Source organism: Lactuca virosa, chromosome 1 (assembly GCF_052849685.1).
Source record: "Lactuca virosa cultivar CGN04683 chromosome 1, Lactuca_virosa_CGN04683_v6, whole genome shotgun sequence".
NCBI lineage: Eukaryota > Viridiplantae > Streptophyta > Magnoliopsida > Asterales > Asteraceae > Lactuca > Lactuca virosa.
The window spans coordinates 50602097-50626055 of NC_136426.1; the positions used below are offsets into that span (position 1 = coordinate 50602097).

Here is a 23959-nt window from a genome sequence, read left to right on the forward strand (position 1 = left end):
CTCATCCAGATCCACAACACTTTCCATGTTTCCCAGCTACGGAAGTGCTTGGTGGATGAATCAGCCGTGGTACCCCTTGAGGATATTCAGGTTGATGACAGCCTGAACTACATTGAGAGACTAGTGGCGATTCTAGATCGCAAGACGAAGGAGCTAAGGAACAAGAGGGTTGAGTTAGTGAAGGTGCAGTGTCAGCACCGTAAGGGTATAGAGTGGACATGGGAGCCCGAGGAGGAGATGAGGGAGCACTACCCAGAGTTGTTTTCAGATGCAACAGACTTCGAGGACGAAGTCTAAAACAAGTGGGGGAGAATTGTAACGCCCCGTTCCTGGTACACATTTAATCTATTAAAATATTCATTTTATAAGAGCTACTCGACGAGTTAGTAGCCCTAACTCGTCGAGTAGCTTCCAGCTTGGACGCGGGGTTTAAGTGGTCTACTCGACGAGTCGAAGCTTTGACTCGAAGAGTAGGTCCATCAGGAGGAAACCCTAATCTTTAGGGTTTGCACCCTATTTAAACATCATATCTAGCCTCCACCCCAGCCTCTATCACCTCCAAATCCTAATCTCGAAACCCTAATCCACATTGAGTGATTTTGAGCTATTTATGGCCATTTTGAGTTTTATTTGTGCCTTTTGAAGCTTGTGGAAGAAGAAGAAGATAGAAGGCTCAAAGGGGAAGAAGTAGATCCAGGAACTACACTCCATTTACTACATTTTCTGGTAATCAAGTCCCTAACATGATCATTCTTCTCTTAGATCTATTTGTTTTCATTTTATGAAGGATTTGGTTCAAGAACCTTAGTCCTTGGGATTGGGACGTCCCAAGTGATTTACATCTCAGATATGGGGTCTAGGAAGGGTTCCATGGCATAAAGGTGCAAACTTTATGATCATGGAGACCCCATGCAAGCTTATTTGCAAGAACATGGCCTTTCTAGCCCTAAAAGACCATGCATGGGAGGAAATCTCGGGACTTTACGTGTCCCACAGATGATAAGAGCCTAAATCTAGTATATTGTGCCTTGGTTTAAGGTATTATCGCTTGTGGACCAAGATTTATGTCTTAAAGAAGTTAGGGTTTGGGTTAAACCCATTAGGAAGGACTAAGGACGGGTAAAGTTGGAAACTTTACCCTTAAGAGTGTATTCCCAGTATGTAGATGAAGTTTCGAACATAGATCTGAATGGTAGGAGCTTAATACATTGAGATGGCTCAATCAGACAGGGGAACTCGGCGAGTCCAGGGAAGGACTCGACGAGTTGAAGCGGGTTGTCCTGATTATTATGACAGAAAGATCTCGACGAGTCTGTTAAGGGACTCGACGAGTTGACTCAGTTGACCACGGTTTTAAGCATTTCATGGACTCGCCGAGTTGGGAGATAACTCGACGAGTTGGGTTGACTGGGAGTTGACCTTGACTTTGACTTTGACCAGGGGTAAAATGGTCATTTTACCCTAAGGAGGATTAGCAGATTCTGATTAACTGTTATTATGGAATTGATAGCGGTAGAGTCGCCGGAGCAGCAGACAGGGATTTCTCACTCGAGTTTTCAGCAGTCAGTCTTGCAAGGTGAGTTTCCTTCAGTAGGAACAGGTCGAAGGCACCAAGGCCGGCCCATATATGTGATATGTTAGTAGCTGAGTGTGGGCGGGGCCCGAATCTCGTAGCAGCCTAGAGTGGGCGGGGCCCGATTCTCATAGTATTGTTTGAGTATAGATATGTGATTGTTTGGTAGATATACTTGTTGTCTGTGTGATACTTGTATGCATGTTAGTATCGGAGTGTGGGCGGGGCCCGAATCTCCTAGACAGCGGAGTGTAGGCGGGGCCCGAATCTCCATGAGAGTGGGTGGGGCCCGTATCTCCTAGTTGCATGATATTTCTATAGTATGTGGTAGTTTGGGGAACCCACTAAGCTTCGTGCTTACAATTTTCACTTTTGGTTTCAGGTACTTCCACTAGCAAGGGGAAGGGCTCGGGATGATCGCATGACACACACCACAGTTCCAGCCTGGGATGTTTAGACTCTGATATTTTTCTCATATGATTTTGATACAGTATTTTGACACGATGTTTTGAGATACACGATTTATGGTTTTCTTTATGATGATGGATGACTTATGGTTTTATTATAAATGATTTTAAAAAGAAATTTTGGGATGTTTCAGGTTTCGAGGGAAACTTCTTAGAGGATAGAGGCTGATGATAAGGTCATCCTTAAGGGAGTTAATGAGGTTTTATAGGATCTAATACCCAAAAATTAGGGTTTGCCCCTGACTCAAGTACTCTAGGTACACCCAGCGTACTAGGGGCAAAACCTTGTGTCCAAGTCTCGACAAGGTACGTCTCGCGTACCTTAATTACGCCCTTCGTAATGGCCACATATGCAAAAATAAATAAACACTTAGAATTTAGGGAATTTAACTAGGAATCGGGCACAACTCAACTTGGCAGCCCTACTCAACAACCTTTTACCAAATTTAAAAAATATAACATTTTAATTTTTAAAAAATGTGGCAAACCATCCATACGGTGCACCCCTAACCGCACACTGTGGTTGCTGAGGTGGCACCGCAATGTGCGGTGCACACCACACCGACCCCCATATTTGTGATGCGGTAAGGCTACCGCGAGAGAATGCTATATGTCGCACCTCTTTGTGTGTGTGTGTGTTGTGTGTGTGGTAAGGTGTGGTATGACACCCACCAGTTTTGTGGGGTTGGGGAAAAATAATGTGGCATGACGTGAAATTTCAATAGTGTGGTTAGTGTGGTATGACACCTATGACCTAAATGACAAAAGTGACACTAGTCCCTCCATAGCCTAAGGGACGAAACCATATAAAATATTTAAAAGTTTGTCTAAAAAAACGGACCCGGAAGTGTAATTTACTCGTAAATGTATGCATATATGATAATCAAATCAATGAAATAGTTCAAGTAATAATGGTTCCAATATATGATTAGGTGGTCCTAAAAAATTAAATATTTTGAAAGGCCTATTGCGAACAAGAAAAGAAAAGGCCCTTATCTTTATTATAATTTTTTTATTTTTAGATAAAAATATATATTGAAAAAAACTGAACCTATGCAGCTGTCCACTTTGCCCATTCAAACCACAATGTATATGATATAATCAAATCAATGAAATAATTCAAATAATAAGGGATATATACAGTAAAGTCCTATATTTTCATCGATTTAACAAGAAAGTTCTAAACTTTATTTTTTTGACAGTAAAGTCCAAATTACCGGCAGTTTTTGACACTTTTACTCTTTTTTCCCGGTTAGCCGGTAATTAGGACTTTTTTGTCAAAAAAAAAAATAAAGTTTAGGACTTTCTTGTCAAATCGTCAATTAGGACTTTACTGTCAAAAAAATAAAGTTTATGACTTTTTTGTCAAATCGTTAAAAATATTGGGACTTTAGTGTATATATAATTTTTTTTTTGTTAGAAATTTAATGGTATGATACTCTTTAAGCATAAAAGTTATTGAAACCTTCTTTAATCAGCTAGATCCTATTGAAAATCCTTAACGTTTGCTTCTTGTTAAATCCTTTTTTTAATCTCAACAAACGAACACAACCCTGGTTCTTTCTTTTTTTCTTGATTATCTCCATTTTTTTCAATGTCGGTTTGTTGAGATTAAAAAAACGATTTAGCAAGAAGCAAATGTTAAGGATTTCAATAGGATCTTGCTGACTAGAGAAGATTTTAATAACTTTTATGCTTAAAGAGTATCATACCATTAAATTTCTAACAAAAAAAAGGGATATATACACTAAAGTCCTAATATTTTCAACGATTTGACAAGAAAGTCCTAAACTTTATTTTTTTGACAATAAAGTCCTAATTGACGATTTGACAAGAAAGTCCTAAAGTTTATTTTTTTGACAAAAAAGTCCTAATTACCGGCTAACTGGGAAAAAATGGTAAAAGTGTCAAAAACTGCCGGTAATTTGGACTTTACTGTCAAAAAAATAAAGTTTAGGGCTTTCTTGTCAAATCGATGAAAATATTGGGACTTTAATGTATATATCCCCAAATAATAATGGTTCCAATATTTGATCGTCATACGTCACACTCATTCTATTTGCATTGACCACCGAAGTTCTAGGCATATGGTAATCATATTAGGGGTGGAATTGGTACTGTACCAACTCATTTTTCTCTAAACCGTGTACCGTACCAACTATAATTGGTATAAATTTTTTTTTACCGGTACCGTACCAAATATACTTGATACCAATTTATTTGGCTACCAACATGTTTGGTTGGTACAAATTGGTAATGGTATATACCAACTTCTTTTATTTTTCTATTGTAAGATTTAAAAATAAGCAAAGACATCGGGATTTTGATGTTTAGTATAGAAATTAGTTACGTAGTTCTTTTTGTTTACAAAAGAATTCTACTAAAGCAAAGACATCGAAATTTTGATGTTTAGTATGAAAATTAGTTACGTAGTTCTTTTAGTTTACAAAAGAATTATACTAAAGTAATGCTAAATTAACGTTTTAATTTTGTGCTTTAACGTGGTAATAACTATTGACTAATACAATCAAATGACTAATATAATGTTATTAAAACTGTAAACACTAAACACAATTAATAGTTGAAATATACGATTTCATATATATATATATATATATATATATATATATATATATATATATATATATATATATATAATAAATGAATTGGTTGGTACGGTATTACCATATTATTCAAATTTTTGTACCATTACCGTACCAACATTGATCAATTGGTACGATACTACCAACCAAACATGTTGGCTACCAAATGTGTGTTGGCTACCAAATGTATTGGCTACCAAGTTTCTTGGTTCGGTTGATAACATGTTGGTTGGTTTTCCGTTGTATAATTTTGCCATCCCTAAATCATATCGCGCGGTGTCGTTTTTTAACTTATCCTATATATAATATTTGGTTATGACGTGTGTGATATATAAACCACACAAATGTTGATAAGTGGGTATCTTCCTATAAGACTTTAAAGGTACAATTTAAAACACTAAAAAAGTAAAAATTCAATCCAGATTTTGCAGAGATCGCCAGTAGACTACAATTTCCTAGCATACTAAAAATCATTACCGCACTAACGATTAAACCAGAAGAAGGACTCAACCTCGATAAACTGAGGCTATATATAAGCATTCACCTGTACTATCCATACACACCCTCACTCAAAAGTTAACTGCTTATTCCAGTGATAATTGTAAATAATGTTTCTGTCGTTTTGCCTCCTTCTTTTTCCTCTTATTCCAGTGATCCTTGTGCTGTTTCTCTTCACTCCTTTTGCAAGATTTTCATCTGCTTCAAAGACCCACAAAAACCAACCTCCATCCCCTCGCAAGCTTCCAATTATTGGAAACCTTCATAAAATAGGCCTAAACGCCCACCGTTCTCTTCTGGCCTTAACCCAAAAACATGGTCCACTTGTGCTCATTCAACTTGGCAGTGTACCCGTGCTTGTAGCCTCATCAGCTGAAGCAGCCCAAGAAATCTTGAAAACCCATGATGTAATCTTCGCCAGCAGACCCAAATTAAGTATCCCTGATGCACTTACTTATGGATCTAAGGACATAGCGTTTTCTCCATATGGAGAGTATTGGAGGCAGGTGAGGAGCATTGCTGTGCTCGGGCTTCTAAGCAGTAGACGAGTTCAGTCGTTTCAAAGAGTAAGAGAAGAGGAGACCTGTCTAATGATTGACAAGATTGGAGAAATTTGCGGTTCTATAGTTGATTTAGGCGAGTTGCTAACTATCTTTACAAACAACGTAGTTTGCAGGGTGGCCTTTGGGAGGAAGTTTCATGGGGTAAAGTTTAATGACTTGTTGAAAAGGTTTACATACCTGCTTGGTGCCTTTTCTGTTGGGAATTATATTCCATGGCTGTCATGGGTGGATCGATTTAATGGGTTAGAGGCAAGAATAAAAAAAGTTGCTGTAGAATTTGATGAGGTTCTCGAGACTGTTCTTGAAGAACATATAAGTAAGAAAAGAGCAGTGGAAGGCGATGTTAGTGGTGAAAATGAAGAAGGCCAAGATTTAGTTAATATCTTACTCGATGCTCAAAGAGAGCACACTACCACGTCCTTTACTCTTGAAAGAGATGTCATTAAAGCCGCCATCATGGTAAGATCCTCTCTCTCTCTCTCTCTCTCTCTCTCTCTCTCTCTCTCTCTCTCTCTCTCTCTCTCTCTCTCTCTCTCTCTCTCTCTCTCTCTCTCTCTCTCTCTCTCTCTCTCTCTCTCTCTCTCTCTCTCTCTCTCTCTCTCTCTCTCTCCAAAGAGTCGTATTTTTTTTGAGTTCATTCATCCATTAATGCTTTGTATTTCTTCTAGGACATATTTGCTGCTGGAACTGATACCACATCCACAGCCATAGAGTGGACAATCAGCGAGCTAATAAGACATCCGAGAGTAATGAAAATGTTGCAGAAAGAAGTCACTGAAATTGCGCAAGGAAAATCCATGATTAGTGAGGAGGATTTGGAAAAAATGCATTACTTACATGCTGTCATCAAAGAGACTCTCCGGTTGCATACTCCACTTCCACTACTCATTTCTCGACAATCAACAGAATATGTCAAATTAATGGGCTACGACATTCCAGCGGGTACGCAAGTGATTATTAATGCTTGGGCAATAGGAAGAGATCCTTCACTCTGGGAGGAAGCAGAGAAGTTTTGGCCAGAAAGGTTTTTGAAAAGTTCTATTGACTATAAAGGGATGCATTTTGAGTTCCTTCCATTTGGTGCTGGACGCAGAGGATGTCCTGGTATTCAGTTTGCAATAGTTATTAACGAGCTTGCATTAGCAAATCTTGTGTACAAATATGATTTTGCAGTGCCAGATGATATGAGAGGGGATGAACTGGACATGAGTGAGATCACTGGACTTACACTCCATAGAAAGTCCCCTTTGCTGGTTGTGGCGACTTCTTGCTTCTAGTGGTGAATTACATATGCTTTTGTAACGCTAAGTTGTCGACACTTAATTAGTAAATAAACGTGACCAACATTATGGGTAAGATTTTATTAGTTGATTTTGTGTATAGCTAGAATGTGAAAAGTTTATCAAGTGAAGAATCTAGGAATTGAAGAGTCTCCTGTAACATCCCAAAAATTAAGACAAAAAATTTTCATTTTCAAATGTACAATTAATACTCCCAACAACCTTTTAGTGTCCACGCGATACAAACAAACTGGTCATTGAGTCTCCCGACTCCCGACAATGCACTAACACCCAAACATGCCAACAAGACTATCGATCCGAGACCTAAGAGCTTCAATCAAATGACTACCGGGTTCCACCTATATGAATCATACAACCACTGGTCCACGATACATTGTAGCACCCTCTAGCCACTAGAACATTAAGCTCATGGTACTACGCGAATCTTGCCTCTATTCCATCACGGTCCTGAAGACTCACGTCCAACACCGCATGAGCCTAAAGATACTCAACCGCCAATTCACCGACTTGTAGGAACCCAATCAACATCCCCCTCGACGCTAACCGAACACAACAAAAGTCATACCCTTTTATCTCAGATAATTCCTTTCACATCACAGGTTGTTACCAATCCAAAATCAGATGAAAACATGGTCGCACATAACCGGAGAATGAGATAGGCATTCGTACTCTTGTTCCAATTCAAAAGTTAAAAACCAAATAAGAACCATGCCAATAATCTGAATCAAGTGCTCTCATGCAATCACACTCAGTCCACATACACTACCTTGTGACCATAATCGAGGCACTACCACAATGTACACCCCCAAGGGGAGACACAAAACCAACCTTGGATTTACTGCATTCCTTCTTCCTCAAAATCTTACCCAAAGGGTGAGGTATCAACATATTTAATGAAATGACGAACCTCAATCGTTAGCATAAAATACTCATGAACGATCGATACAAGATCCCACACCTCGATTGAAACTGAATAGATCCCACAAACGCGTAACTATCTCAATAAAACTTCCAAAATTATCTAGATTTGTTGCCAAAACCCCGAGTCGGATCAATCTAAAGACCAACCCTGACATGCCCTAAAATTGGATTCTACGCTGATCTAGAGTTACACCTGAAAAACTAACGACACTGCCCCGAAACCCAAACTCCCAATAACCAAGGACTGTTGTTGAGCCCGAGCTTGCTATGAACAATGCTTCCATAACCAAAATGTGATATCCTCTATTTTTCAGAACCAATTTCAAAATTTTCTTTACGTATTTAAATATTGAAATGCGGAAGTTCCCAGTTAAATAAACAATTTTGAAATAACAAAAGTTATTTTATTAAAACTTCCGGGATGTCATTCGTTTATATTCGAACATACGTTACAGCGTAAATAAAAAGGTCCTGAAATAACTAATGCAAACCTATACTTTATTCCACTCAGCATCCTAACCATCCAATTTAACTTTGGCTCCACTACCTGTGATGCAATAAAATGAGTGGGTCAGGTTTCGGAAACCTGGTGAGATACGTAGGGTTTTCAAGCCCATAACATTTTAATGATAAAATATCATTCTCGCAAGACATATATCATGTGTAAATATATAACCTATCCTAAGCCCATCAACCCAATTCCAACCGATCCTCACGGATCCTAATTTGACAATTATCTAGAAGAATCACCTTACCGGATAAACTGTCTAAGCAAATGTTTGACTACACCTGCTAGGGCATTCCTTAGCTAGTGTAAGTCATATAAGGCAACCAATGTTCATAGATTTTGATGAATATGGCTTTCCATTTCATTTACGTCCATGAGTTATAAAGCCATGCTAGCAACGTAATTCACAAGACCGCCTAGAACAACCAAGTGTTAGTTATCTACTTTGGTTGATGACTCAGACATACTGTCTGGTTGTCTGATTAGGACCCTGATGGGTTTGAGCCAAAACAACATCCTATGTGCTCATGCAAACCCTAAAGCTTGGATCTAGGTTTCTCTATTGTACATGAAATTCATCCAAGACTTATGAACCCTAGATCTAGCATACATATTTTGAAATTATCATATGAAAACAGATCTAGATGATTACCTCTTCAACAATGGCTTGAATCTTCTTGTCTTGGAGCTTAGAGTCACAAATATCACTCCGCTAATGACTTACAAACACCACACAAGCAAGAGGATGATATTGGAGAGAGGGGAGAGGAACAATTTCGGCTATGGAACTCTCTAGGGTTTCAAGTGGCCGAAAACTGATGCCCTATGGGTTCTATATATACTTGTACTGCTAGGGTTTCAGTCAAAACCCTAGTGGACAGCTTAGGCATTAAGCAATCCAAAGAAGCTTCTGGAATAGGGCCCTTATAGCCTAAATTAGGATGGACACATCCCTAATTTCGTCCATGCCTAGTCCATAAGCCTTCTCAGCCCAATATCCAACTATCACACATTTGACAGTTTAAGTCCCCGTTATTTAATTAATGTCTTTTAGCCACAGAATTAATTCTTAATTAATTCTTGTCTAATATTAATTAAACTATATGATTTCTCCTTTAATATATTATTCATATAATATATTAATAAACCATAATTAATAACCTCTCTCTCTTCATAAATCACCCTGTCAAGTTGCTCTGGTGAAGGCAACCCAAAAGGACCATGCACAACCGGGTCAAGTACATACCAAATATAGTTACGGGCTTAGACACTAATCCAACAGTCTCCCACTAATCCAACCTGTCCTTTAGATAAGGGATCGTATAGTCCTCCGTTCTAGATATCGTGCGGACAATTACATGGAACATAGTCATACTTATTGTCCAACAATTTGTTTCTCGATCTCTGATTCGTTTGACATAGAACTTAATTGAACACATCAATTCAGTCCTGACCGGGCCCGACACATAAGTCAAACCAAATCATCGAGGGGCTCATATATTGCTTTTACCCTCTCAGGTTAAAAGGAACGGATAAACTTCGACTTATATGCATTTACCATCCACTCATCAAATCATGCACAACAATGCGTTTTATAACATCAAGTCACTGATGCGTTTACGCATTATCAATGCACAACCAACTTGCAAACAATAAACCATATATCTAGGTTTTAAGCCATATGATATTATCATCTTGCGATCATTCGAGATGAATTCCATGAAGTGATACCAGCAAGCGTGGGTCTAATCCAATGCTCAAATCCTGTTCATAAGCACTCATGAACATTGCAGCAAACCTTTGCTATGTCTAATACACTTTAGACAATCTACAAACCAATTCATGATAATCTTCTTTCATACCTACTCCCAAAGTATGAGCGACTGTGGAACTTTCGAATAATCTTATTATTCAGGAAGTCAAAACATGCAAAATGAAACAATAGGTAAATGATTAACATTAGACAGTAACTTTACTTATAAATAATACTCCTTTATTTAATCATCAAATATCAATTACATTTATCTATTACACGTTTTGAAGCTATCTAATCTAAACTAATATCGTCCTTCAGCCCGGTGCTCCTAGCGTGCTGTAAGTGCTTAACCCTACTCAGTCCCTTCGTAAGGGGATCTGCTGGGTTATCCTCCGACGATACCCTCTTCACTACAAGGAGTCCTTCTTCCACCCGATGTCTAATGAAATGGTATTTCCTGTCGATATGCCTGGATCAGCCATGATCCCTTGGTTCCTTGGTCAAGGCAACCGCTCCTTCATTATCACAGAAAATTTCCATTGGCTCCTTTATGGCTGGCACAACTCCAAGGTCTCCAATGAAGTTCTTCAACCATATCGCCTCCTTTGACGCTTCGCTCGCCGCTATATACTCTGATTCGCACGTTGAATCAGCTACGGTCTCCTGCTTGGAACTTTTCCAAGTTACTGCTCCTCCATTTAGGGTAAAGACCCAGCCCGACTGCGAATGGTAGTTGTCCCTGTCGGTCTGAAAACTGGCATCACTATACCCTCGCAACTTAAGTCATCACTCCCACCGAGGACTAGAAACCATTCCTTGGTCCTCCGAAGGTACTTAAAAATATTCTTGACTGCGGTCCAATGTGCTTTCCCAGGGTTCCCTTGATATCTGCTGACCATGCTCAAAGCGAAGGCCACATCAGGGCGAGTACAAGTCATAGCATACATGATCGAGCCAACTGTGGAAGCGTAATGTGACATCCCCTAATTTCTCGGCCAGAAAAGACCGATTTAATTTATGCTTTTTAAAATAAAATCAGAGAAATCTTTTCAAAAGATGTTGCAGAATTGGTCCCCAAACAACATATGATAAAAGTTTATCAAAACCCTTCATTAAGAAGGTATATATTTTACATATATATCAAAACCTCGGGATGTCATGTTTTGATACAGATCAAAAGCATAAACAAGACATTATAAGCCTTATTACAGTTATTTACAACTACTGGCCTATAATCCAAAAATCTCACGTGATCCTCCGACTATGCTCGGGGTCCACTACCTGTAATCATAAAAAAAACTGAGTGGGTCAGGCTTGGGAGCCTGGTGAGCATATAGGGTTTTCAACCCATAGTAATAATAAACTTATTAAGTTCACCAATCAACAATAACCCTGATTACTCGTTCCCGTTATCCTCACTTTACGTCCCTAAACACTTTTCACAAGGGACCTAGCCTAAAGAATATGATCGGGATGGACACTACTGCTAAGGGGTTTCCTCAGCCATACATGTCCTAAAGGCAACCATGAGGGGGATGGAGTACAACGAATAAACACCCAAGTTCATTAACACCTACAGGTTGCGGGCCTGCTAATGTTTCCCACTGGACTGTCTAGAAAGTCCGTGGTCGTCATCCAAACTCCGCTAGATGACTGAATCTCAAATCACATCGAGACCTCTCATCACTTTAGTTTATCACACACCAACTATCTACCCATGTTCTACCCAACATATTTGTAGATAAAAATACTTATACAGTTTAAAACTTGTATAAAACATCAACTCAACAGTCATCTCAAATAAACAATTAATATATTTACACATAGCACATATTATAAGGTAAATACTTCATATCTATGTGTAAAATGAAAGTGACTATACACTCACTTGATTTGATGAAAATCGGGCAGCAATTCATTTCCTAAAACGATCGTTTCTAATAAAACCGGGAGTTTTATTCAGAAACCGGGCTCTGCGAGGGTCGGGCTTCGAAACCGAAAAGATAAATTTTTCGGGCTTCACGGGCACTTCGTGGCGTATTCCGGGGCTTATAATCGATACCGGGGCTTTGGGGAATGTTAAGATGAAGAAAATATGAAGAAAGGGGCTAAATATGGCAAAATTCCAAAAGTAACCGGGAAGGCTCGCATACCCCTTCTATTTATAGGGGTCCGAAGTCCTGATCCGACGGCCGAGAAGGAGCCACACGTCGCAGATCCGAAGCTCGCAGGGGGATGGCTCGCACGAGGTCTGCGCGTGCGAAGGCTTGCTGTCCTCTCCTGATTGGACCGAGGTCTACTGGTCCGAAGTAGAGGGGTCCGTGGCATGCTGCGAGGGTTCGGACACGCACCAAAAGGTACGCATCGGATTCTTAGTGGACCGCGGGTACTGTTCATGCGAGGATGAGTCATGGATCGGACACGGGGATCGGGCCGCAGAAGGCGATGCGTCAGCAGCTGGGTCTTCGGCTCGGACACGTGGCGCGATGACTCACCGAAATCAGCCTTATCCTTGCGAGATTTCTCGGAAATTGTGCCCCGACCTTCTAAAATCCGTAACTTTTGCATACGAGCTCCGTTTTTGACGTTCTTTATATGCACGCGTAGGTAAGATTACGTTCTACAACTTTCGTTTAGACTTCGTCGGCTAATTTTGACTTTAATTTTTATATTATTATTTTTAACAGACCAGGACAGGAAATCCGTTAAAAATTCATAACTTCTTCATCCGACGTCCGTTTTCGTCAGACTTTTTACCGTTGTGCTACTAATGACGAGACCTTCGATTCTTGTTTAGGTCGTGTCGGATAAAAATCACTCGATCTAAAATTCGAGTTTTTAGCTGTCTACTGCTAAGCTGAAACTTCGAAAAATCATAACTTCCTCATACGCAGTCAGATTTGGGCGTTCTTTTTATAATTACTCTCGGTTTAACGAATACTACGAGTTTCGTTTAGATTACTAAGGCCAAAAAGTAGTTTATCGAAAACTCACTTTTTACGACATTCGGCCCCGTGCCGATTTGTCGCAAAACTTCGACAGGTCATAACTTCTTCGTTATAACTCGGATTTCGGCATTCTTTATATATCCGTAATCCTTGTCACGCCCACTACAAGTTTCTTAATAGATATCGGCTTTATCTAAAATTTAATTTTTTGATGCTCATTTTTATTCTTAATTAATTAAACCCTAATAATTAAGCATAAAACACATAATTCACATAATTCCTTTTTCATTTCTTCAAAATGAGTTACAAAGGTTAACCTAGACTATAATGTCAATATTAATGCCTAGCCTAGAAACACGGGCATTACAATTCTCTCCCCCTTAGGATGATTCCGTCCCCGGAATCACACATCAGCAAACAAATGCGGGTAGCGACTCATCATGCCACTCTCCGTTTCCCAAGTGAGATTTGGCCCATTCGTATGTTTCCAACGCACAAGCACTAAATCGACCATCTTGCGTCTCAGCTTCTTAGTCTTACGGTCAAAGATTGCCTCAGGTTCTTCGATCAACCTCTTGTTTTCATCCAACCTTAACTCAGAAATCGGAATTATGTCGGGCACATCTCCCGTGAACTTTCTTAAATATCACACATGAAAGGTATTATGAATACCCTCCAGTTCTTCTGGTAATTCTAGCTTGTAAGCTTGATTCACGATCCTCTGAAAAACTTTAAATGGTCCAATAAACCTTGGACTCAACTTTCCCCTCTTACCAAATCTTATAAGTCTCTTCCACGGAGAGACTTTAAGTAAAACCGAATCTCCAACATCGAAGGATATCAGTTGTCTTTTCTTGTCAACATAACTCTTTTGTCGATCTTGAGCAGCTAACATCCTTTCTTTTATCACTTTCAACTTTTCAGCAGTTTGATGGACTATCTCAGGTCCCATAAACTGCTTTTCCCCAGCTTCCAGCCAGCATGATGGCGTTCGACACTTCTCCCCATACAAAGCGTGATAAGGTGCCATCTTGATGCTCGAGTGGAAACTATTATTATAGGAAAATTCTACTAGAGGTAAGTGTTCATCCCAGTTACCTTGGAATTCTAGGGTACATGCTCTCAACATATCCTCCAATGTTTGAATCGTTCGTTCGCTCTGACCATCAGTTTGAGGATGGTAAGCTGTACTCAAACACAACTTGGTACCCAATTCCTCTTGTAGACTTCTCCAAAACCTTGAGGTAAAACGACTGTCACGATCAGATACAATCGTTAACGGAACACCGTGTAGCCTCACAATTTCCTTCACGTAAGAATTCGCAAGTTTATCCATAGACCATTTCTCGTTAGCGGCTATGAAATGCGCACTCTTAGTGAAGCGATCAACGACCACCCAAATCATGTCGTGACCGTTCCTTGTTCTGGGCAGTTTAGTCACAAAATCCATAGTGATATTGATATCGGCATATTTAGTCATAGAAATCATTCATTATCTTATTAATTATTGTTAATTTTATAGCATTTTATGGAAAAAAGGTACTTAATTAGCTTAATATTTCAATTTCAGCAATAAAAGACATGCTCGGGTGAAAAAGGAAGATGATTAAGTGATTGGAAGCTTAGAGATTGAAGATTAAAGAAAGAAGCTGAAAAAAAGGAAGGAACTCGACGAGTTTTTAGCACAAACTCGACGAGTTGGTTAGAATATTCTCGATTTAAGGATGCCTTGCCGTACACGCTGTATACGTGAATTATTGAAGAAACTCGTCGAGTTATTCTAAAAAACTCGACGAGTTGGATCGATTTTTGGTAACTATAAATAGATAACTTCTAGGCCCGAAAACCTAACTTTTTCTGGAGGCTAGCTGCGACTTTTGAAGATCAGAAGGGTTCTTGGAGCTGCTGTTTTCGAGAATTCAACACAAGAAACAATTTCAAAGAGAATCAAAGGCAAACAATCATTCTTCTTTTCTTAATCTTTGTTTTGAACCATGTTTGAATCATTAGATTTTGAAATTAGGTTATTACTTGCTGTAGATATGAGCTAAAAGCTTTTTACTTCTGTTTGGATGAGATAATCTTATGAACATGGTTTGATTGAATGGTTGAATTGATATTAATTTGGTTATTCATCTTGTTAAGCTTATTAAAGATCCTTATGTATTGATGATAAATGTTTTCAGTTAACAAATAAGTGATTGAGTTGTATGAATATCTTCTTGATTACTTGATTCGTATAGTTTTGTGAAAACAAGATTGTAAGCCTAGGAATAGTGAATATGAAACTAGGGTTAACTAGGAAAAATGTAAATCAATGTGTAAACATGTGTGATGAACAACCATACATGAATTGATTGAATTAAACCAATTTGATTAATTATTATTATAAGTCTTACTTGATACGAACTGAACACTAGGAAACTTGTTAATTTAATCACTTGATCACTGTTTAAACTAACTTGTCTACTAAAGGATTGGTAATAATGAACATGAACCCAATCACATTAGGAATCGGTAACCATTGACATATTAATTCATTGCACTTATCACGAAATCAACCATAGGAATAAGTAAATCGAATCTGAACAGAAGTCTCTTTTATCATTGAATCTAGTTGTCCTTTCTTGTTCTTTTTAGTTGTTAATTGTCTTTGTTTGAGTGTTAAAGTGTTTGCTTAAGTTTCTAGTCTTGCAAAACTAGAGAAAAAACCCCTTTTCTTTTATTAATTATTTTATTTAGATAATATTAGTATTAATCTTAGCTGTTGCCGTTCCCTGTGTTCGATACCCTACTTGCTTAAACTAAACTGCTATCGATAGGTACATTGCCTGCGTGTGTTTGTTTTCATTTGAGTTTGTTAGGATTAAAACTAGTGCGTTTTACACACATCAAGTTTTTGGCGCCGTTGCCGGGGAACGGTTCAAATAGTTATCTTATTTGCTAGTATTATCGATCCTTTGTGTTAGATCTTTCTTGCATAAAGTTACCGGTTTTTAGTTTTTAATTTTCTTGATTTTCTGTGTTTTTGCATTAAACTCGTCGAGTTTCTTAAAAAACTCGACGAGTTTATTCTGTTTTCAGTTTCGTTAGTTCTTCGTTTTTGTTCGTTTTACGCTTGTTTTTTCTGTTTTGTTTCAGATTTTTATGACCCGAGGCTCTAGTTCTACACTAGTGCCACCCGTGGAAGATCCGGAGTTGATTATTCGCCAAAAAAGGGGAAAAGCAATCGAAGAACCCAAAGATCTCAACAAAATCCACAACGAAAAGGTAGAAGGTTACAAATCCGAAACACCCACGTTTGGTGAAGAAAGCGATTCCGAGCAAGAAGACAACATGGTCGACATCGCCGACATACCAATGCGAGACTACAAGAAGCGCATAAGAGATGGTACCGGGCCAGGACTCGTGCAACCAGCAATCCCAGCTACCGCCAACTTTGAGCTGAAGGGTCACATACTCGCACAACTAAAAGACATTCCATTCTATGGAAAGGAGCTCGAAGATGCTTATAAGCATATTGAAGAAGTTATGGACATTGATGACTATTTCCACATGCCAAATGTACCTCGCGATATTGTTTTGCTTCAAATGTTACCGGTTACATTCAAAGGAGCCGCGGAGGAATGGTTGAAATCTTTACCCCCGGATCCATCACGACATGGCAAAAGATGCGCGAAGAGTTCATTGACCAGTTTTGTCCACCTTCCAAGATTGCAAAATTGAAGAAAGCAATTGCTAACTTTGAGCAATTGCCCGGAGAATCACTCTATGAGGCATGGGAGAGATATAAGGGGTTGATAAGAAATTGCCCGCAAAACGACCTAAACGTGCAACAAGAGGTTTCCATCTTTTATGATGGTGTGAACGTTACAACTAGGCAATTACTCGATTCCCAAGGACCCCTCACGAAGAAAGCACCAGCCGTCATTAAAACATTGGTAGAAGAATTCTCCAAACATTCAAGGGAGTACCATAATCCAAGGAACGATACAACTAGAGGCGTGGTTAACTAAGTTTCCGATGACATGGCGGGAATGATGGCCAAACTAGAAAGTATGGATCGTAGGATGACAAAGATGGATCAATCCATCCATGCCATTAGGGTGGGTTGTGACAATTGTAGCGGTCCCCATCTTACTAAGGATTGCGATCTTGATGAGAACGACAACCGAAAGGCACAAGTTTGTTATTCAAGTGGCGATAGATTTGAGGATGATTGGCGAAAACCCAAAAAAGAGTGGATCCCCTACGACGAGTACAAAAAGACAAAAGAGGAGAAGTTTAGGCAAAAGGCACGCAGATTTTATCAAAAAGAAGAACCAGTGCAAGAGAAGAAGACAGATCTTGAAGCTATGTTAACCCGATTTGTTAGTGCTTCCGAAAAAAGGCATGACGAGTCCGATGCAGCCATTAGAGATCAACAAAAGATGATGAAGGAGCACCAAGCAATGATGATGGATCAACAATCTCTGCTCCGGAATCAACAAGCTTCAATATTAAATATTGAAAAACAGCTCGGGCAACTTGCCAAACGATTCAACGAAAGAACACCGGGGGGACTCCCGAGCGATACGGAAAAAAATCCAAAGGGCGCACACATTAACATAGTGACAACAAGGAGTGGGAAGATAGTCACACCCCTCACTCCAATCCCAAGTACAGATCCAAAGGAGGTACCAGAAAAGGATCAAGAAAACCCGAAATCGCAATCAGTAGAAAAAACTCGTCGAGTTCTAGACAAAAACTCGACGAGTTCCATACCTGATGAGAAAAATAAGTCAAAAGCTGAGCCATATAAGCCACCATTACCATTCCCGGGCCGAGCTCGACAAGAGAAGCAGAATGAAGACTACCAAAAGTTCCTGGAGCACATAAAGGCCTTGCAAATCAACATCCCTTTCATCGAAGCAGTCGCGCAAATGCCAAAATATGCCAAGTTCCTAAAAGAACTTCTCACAAATAGAAAGAAGATGGAGGAAGCATCCAAGGTGGTCCTAAATGAGAACTGTTCAGCCGTAATGTTAAACAAACTGCCAAAGAAAATGGGTGATCCGGGTAGCCTAACCATTCCTTGCCAATTCGGGAATTTAGCCACTAGCTATGCATTGGCCGATTCGGGGGCAAGTGTGAACCTCATGCCCTACTCTTTCTTTAAGAAGCTAAACCTTCCGAAACCGAGACCAATTCGAATGGCAATCCACTTAGCGAACAAGACGGTGACATTCCCGAGAGGTATATGTGAAGATTTATTGGTAAAAGTCGATAAGTTTGTCTTCCCGTCAGATTTCATTGTGCTAGATATGGAGGAGGACCATCAAGTGCCAATAATCCTCGGAAGACCATTTTTGAATACCGCGGGTGCCATAGTCGACATACGAGACTCAAAGCTTACCCTTCGGGTGGGAGAAGACTCAGTTATTTTTGGAATGGATCAAGCCATGAAACATTCGAAGTTTAGTGATGATATGGCTTTTTCGGTAGATGTCTTGGAAGAATTATTAGAAGAATGGAGAGAAGACGGAACAAGTGAACATAGTTTGGCTCCAGAAGATGATTTTGATGCTGAAAGAGATTTGGAGGAGCTAGAAAGACTTCTCGAAGAATCAGAATACGAAGAACTAATAAAATCTGCTGAACAAGAAAACTCGTCGAGTTAATAGAAATAACTCGACGAGTTGCAACGAAAAATCGCGATCTGGGGAAAATTTTGATCTAAACTCGACGAGTTTTCTTCCAGAACTCGACATGTTTAGTATACAGAGCACACAAATGGAGCTGAAAACTTTACCGGAACACTTAGAGTACGCATTTCTAGAGGAGGGTGAGCAGAAGCCTGTGATCATTGCATCAGATCTTACCCAAATTGAGAAAGATCAATTAGTTAAGGTTCTGAAGAAAAGGAAGAACGCCATTGCATGGAAAATCACCGATATAAAGGGAATAAACCCTTCTTATTGCTCTCATAAAATAAATCTTGAAGAAGGAGGAATGCCATTCGTGCAACATCAAAGGCGATTGAACCCAAATATGCAAGAAGTGGTTAAGAAGGAGGTGGTAAAGCTTTTGGATGCGGGGATCATTTATTCAATTTCTGATAGTCCATGGGTGAGTCCCGTTCAAGTAATACCAAAGAAAGGAGGCATGACAGTCGTGGCGAACGAAAAGAACGAGCTTATTCCTACACGAACGGTAACCGGTTGGCGAGTATGCATCGATTATCGAAAGCTAAATGATGCTACTTGCAAGGACCATTTCCCTTTACCCTTTATTGATCAAATGCTTGAGAGATTATCCGGTCATTGCTATTATTGTTTTTTAGATGGGTTTTCAGGTTATTTCCAAATACCGATCGACCCGAATGATCAAGAGAAGACCACGTTCACTTGCCCAAGTGGAACGTTTGCATACCGACGCATGCCTTTTGGGTTATGCAATGCGCCTGCTACTTTTCAGCGATGCATGACGGCAATATTTCACGATATGGTGGAAAAGTTTATGGAAGTATTCATGGATGATTTTTCTGTTTTTGGTTCTTCTTTTAATGATTGTCTTACTAACCTTGACTTAATGCTTGCTAGGTGTGAAAAGACCAATTTAGTTTTAAATTGGGAAAAATGCCACTTCATGGTTAAAGAAGGCATTGTGTTAGGTCATAAAGTGTCCAAGGCAGGGATTGAGGTGGATCGAGCAAAAATTGACACCATTGCTAAATTACCACCACCAACCAATGTGAAGGGCGTTAGGAGTTTTTTAGGTCATGCGGGTTTTTACCGTCGTTTTATAAAAGACTTTTCTAAAATAACTCGACCTTTAACTCAACTACTTTTAAAAGATGCACCTTTTAATTTCTCAAAAGAATGTTTAAATGCTTTTGAAATATTGAAGGAAAAATTAACTAAAGCCCCGATCATTATCGCCCCGAATTGGAATTTACCATTTGAAATAATGTGTGATGCAAGTGATTTTGCCTTGGGTGCGGTGCTTGGTCAAAGAGTTGATAAACATTTTCAACCAATTTATTATGCTAGCAAGACCTTAAATCCGGCCCAAGAAAACTACACCACAACTGAAAAAGAATTATTGGCCGTGGTCTATGCTTTTGATAAATTTCGTCCTTATCTTATATTGTCTAAAACCACTGTTTTTACCGATCATTCTGCAATCAAATTTTTGTTTGCTAAGCAGGACGCGAAACCAAGGTTGATCCGTTGAGTGTTATTACTTCAAGAATTTGACATCGAGATCAAGGACAAGAAAGGAATGGAGAATGTAGCGGCCGACCATCTTTCAAGATTGGAGAATCCAGAAAGGGATGAGTCTGACAACAAGGGTATTGGGGATAGTTTTCCAGAAGAATACTTGATGGTGATCATGGGAGAAGAACCATGGTATGCAGACATTGCAAACTTTTTGGCTGGGGACTTTCTTCCAAAAGGGCTAACTCATCAGCAGAAAAAGAAAATCGTTTCAGAAATTAAATATTATTTCTGGGATGAGCCATACCTTTTTAGGAGTTGTGCAGACGGAATCATCAGAAGATGTGTGTTTGGCAAGGAGATCCGCGACATTCTAGAACATTGCCACAATGGGCCTGCAGGAGGACATCATGGAGTTCAATACACTGCTAAGAAGGTGTTTGATGTAGGATTCTATTGGCCCACAATTTTCAAGGATGCTGCTACCTATGTGAGAGAGTGTGATGCATGCCAGAGATCAGGAAATATTTCTGCAAGGAATGAAATGCCTCAAAAAAGCATCCAAGTGTGTGAAGTTTTCGATGTGCGGGGTATAGATTTCATGGGACCATTTCGGTCATCAAAGGGGCACAAATACATACTTGTGGCGGTAGACTATGTATCAAAGTGGGCAGAGGCGCAAGCGCTACCGACAAATGATGCGAGGGTAGTGGTGAAGTTTTTGAAGAAATTATTTTCTAGGTTTGGAGTACCAAAGGCGTTGATAAGCGATAGGGGGACCCATTTTGCCAATGAACAACTAGCAAAGGTATTGCAAAGATATGGTGTACGCCATAGATTTTCAACACCTTATCATCCGCAAACGAATGGGCAAACCGAGATAACAAATAGAGCCCTCAAAAGAATTTTGGAAAGGTCGGTAGGCAGTCATAGGAAAGATTGGGCAGATAAGTTAGATGATGCACTGTGGGCATTTAGGGCTGCATTCAAGGCACCTATTGGAACCACACCTTATAGATTGGTTTATGGAAAAAACTGTCATCTACCAGTAGAGTTGGAGCACAAAGCCTATTGGGCTTTGAAAACATGTAATTTTGCCCCCAATGAGTTGCGTGCCAATCGACTTTTGCAAATGAATGCCTTGGAGGAATTAAGAAACGAGTCTTACACTAACTCGTTGATTTATAAGGATAAGACAAAAAAATGGCATGATGCGAGATTGAAGGGCAATAAGGAGTTTGAAGAAGGGCAAAAAGTACTTTTATATAATTCAAGACTCAAACTTTTTCTGGGAAAATTACGCACTCGTTGGACCGGACCCTTCACAATTAAGCATGTTTTTCCATATGGAGTAGTTGAATTGTGGAATAAAGATGGGATAAGTTTTAAGGTAAATGGGCATAGAATTAAGAGGTATGAGGAAGGCAGGCCCAAGGAAGCCGAAATTGAAGAAGGACTCGATTTGGAGGCAACCGCTACAACGTAGGGCGGAAAGGAGTCCAGCTAAAGACTCCTCAAAAAAGAAGCGCTTGTGGAAGGCATCCCGACAATTGAGTTTGCTTTCTTTTTATTTTTTCCCTTTTAGTCTTTTATTTTATTTTGTGTGTTTTTAGTAGGAATATCAGTCTTTATCTTCCAATTTTACTTAAATGATTGCTGGGAGGATTATCAAAGTTGAGTGTGGGGTGTTGTGTTGTTTTCAAAAGAAAACAAATTTTCTTTTCATACAGAAAGAAAAACTCGTCGAGTTCTGAGGCAAAACTCGACGAGTCCATTTTAAAAATCGCGAGTTTTATTTATTTCCGAAAAAAAAATTATTAAATGTTTTTACTGGAAATAGGGTTTTTACCCTAGAAGATAAAACCATTTTCCCCTCATCTTCTTCCCCACGTCGGCCGACAAAAACCTCCCAAGCAAGTTCTTCAATTTTTTTTGTGTGCTTCTTCTTCCCAATCTCTTCTCAAGGTAAGATTTTTTCTCATTATTCTTGTTAAAGTTCCGATTTTTAATAGCTATATGGCCCCAATTTGATTTAAAACCCGATTTTGAATCGTCATTCTAGCATTAGGATTTCGAGTTGGACTAAATTAGGATGTTTTTGCTAGTTCTTTCCATGGATTCTTGCTTAATCTTCTGTCCTAGACAAACCCCTGAAGAAATCTTTGTATAAAATGAAGAATTAGAGATCGATTCAGAGTTTTTTTTTCGGACCTGCATAAGAACTCGACGAGTTCTGTATGAACTCGACGAGTTCTGTATGAACTCGACGAGTTCATGACCCTGTGATGCAGATTTATTTTAACATTCTCTATGTTTGTTTGGTTTTCTGTGATTTTTGGTTTTGCAGAATCATGTCAAGAAACAGGGGCCAAAGTTCTCGAGGAAGTCAAAGGAGTTTTCCTTGGCTTGATTTTCCACAAATTGGTTCAAAATCCACATTATTAGCATGGAAAAGGAAATTGGAGAAACTGAAAAAGAGGGAGTTCTACTTGCCAAATGAACTAGATTGGTCTTGTCTAGAGCAATGGGGGTTGGTTGGAGAGATGAATCCTTATCTCACTAAGGTATTCATTCAAGATGGAGTAAGGATTACATGTGATGCATGAAGGAGACTTTTCCGATTGCAAGAGCCGGTATACCAGGAATTATGTTGGGAGTTTTATTCTACTATCAAATTTCGTGGGGGTGAAGACTATTTTGACACAAATTTCCTTACTTTCATGCTTGGGGGTGAGTTTAGGGAATGTAGTATGGGGGAACTAGCATGGCGAATGGGTTTATATGAACGAAATGTAGCAATGACGGAAGCTTTTGGGATTTTTTTGGAAAATTGTCACAAGGATTTTCCAACTGGTGAGGATACAGCGAGGTGGTGGAACACAATTACCATTGGAGTTTATATCCCATCCGCGGCTCAAGAAGCAAGTATCCGATCACCTATTCATCGTCTTATTCACCGCCTTATTGCAAGCTCCATCAACATGAGAAGAGATGACGATAAAGTGCCAAGCCGAGATGTTTTCTTTCTATGGTGTATTCTTACACCTAACATGTTCTGCAACATTCCATATTGTTTAGCAAAGTACTTGGCTGGAAAGTGGGGTGAAGGAAAGAGCAACTGCAAGAATATGTGGTGGGATGTTCATAACTAAATTGGCAAGGTCTTATGGAATCCTTGAAAGGAGGGTTGGAAATCAATTAACAATGGTGCCACAACCGGCGTTTATTCATCTTCTTTATAGGAGGGCTAAAATTATTGACGATTACGGCGGGGGCAATGTTAGTATTCCAGGTGTGGATGATGCGGTGTTACCGGAACAACCGGGGAGGCAGGTTCGGCCACGACAAGCACATATGCAAGAAGATCCTCCCGTCATTCCAATAAATGATGAGCTTCCCATGGATCCTTATAATGTTGAGCTAAGGGCGTTTCAAGATGATTTAGCAAGAAGCTTGAATTATGGACATAAGAATTTGGCTCATATGATGACTCATATGAACATTCCAAGGATGGAAGATGAACCGGATTATCCATATGTGAGGAATTGGAGCGAGAGGTGGAATATGCGTCAAAATGGAACCGGAGGAAGTGGGTTTGGAGGAGAAGAAAATGAAGATGAAG

General features: G+C 39.4%; 1 protein-coding gene and 1 non-coding gene across 2 annotated transcripts; one reads left to right on the forward strand and one right to left on the reverse strand.

The window, feature by feature from the left end:
* Window positions 1-5050: 5050 nt before the first annotated feature.
* On the forward strand, window positions 5051-7182 carry LOC145126748 (cytochrome P450 Tp4149-like). Its single transcript, XM_079062069.1, has 2 exons — window positions 5051-6163; window positions 6373-7182. Exons 1-2 carry the CDS (start codon window positions 5252-5254, stop codon window positions 6979-6981), a joined length of 1521 nt encoding a protein of 506 aa, XP_078918195.1. The 5' UTR covers window positions 5051-5251; the 3' UTR covers window positions 6982-7182.
* Window positions 7183-16857: 9675 nt separating this feature from the next.
* Window positions 16858-16964, reverse strand: LOC145151797 (small nucleolar RNA R71). The gene has a single exon (XR_013732351.1). It is a non-coding gene; the product is annotated as a small nucleolar RNA R71 (small nucleolar RNA).
* Between the last annotated feature and the right edge of the window lie 6995 nt (window positions 16965-23959).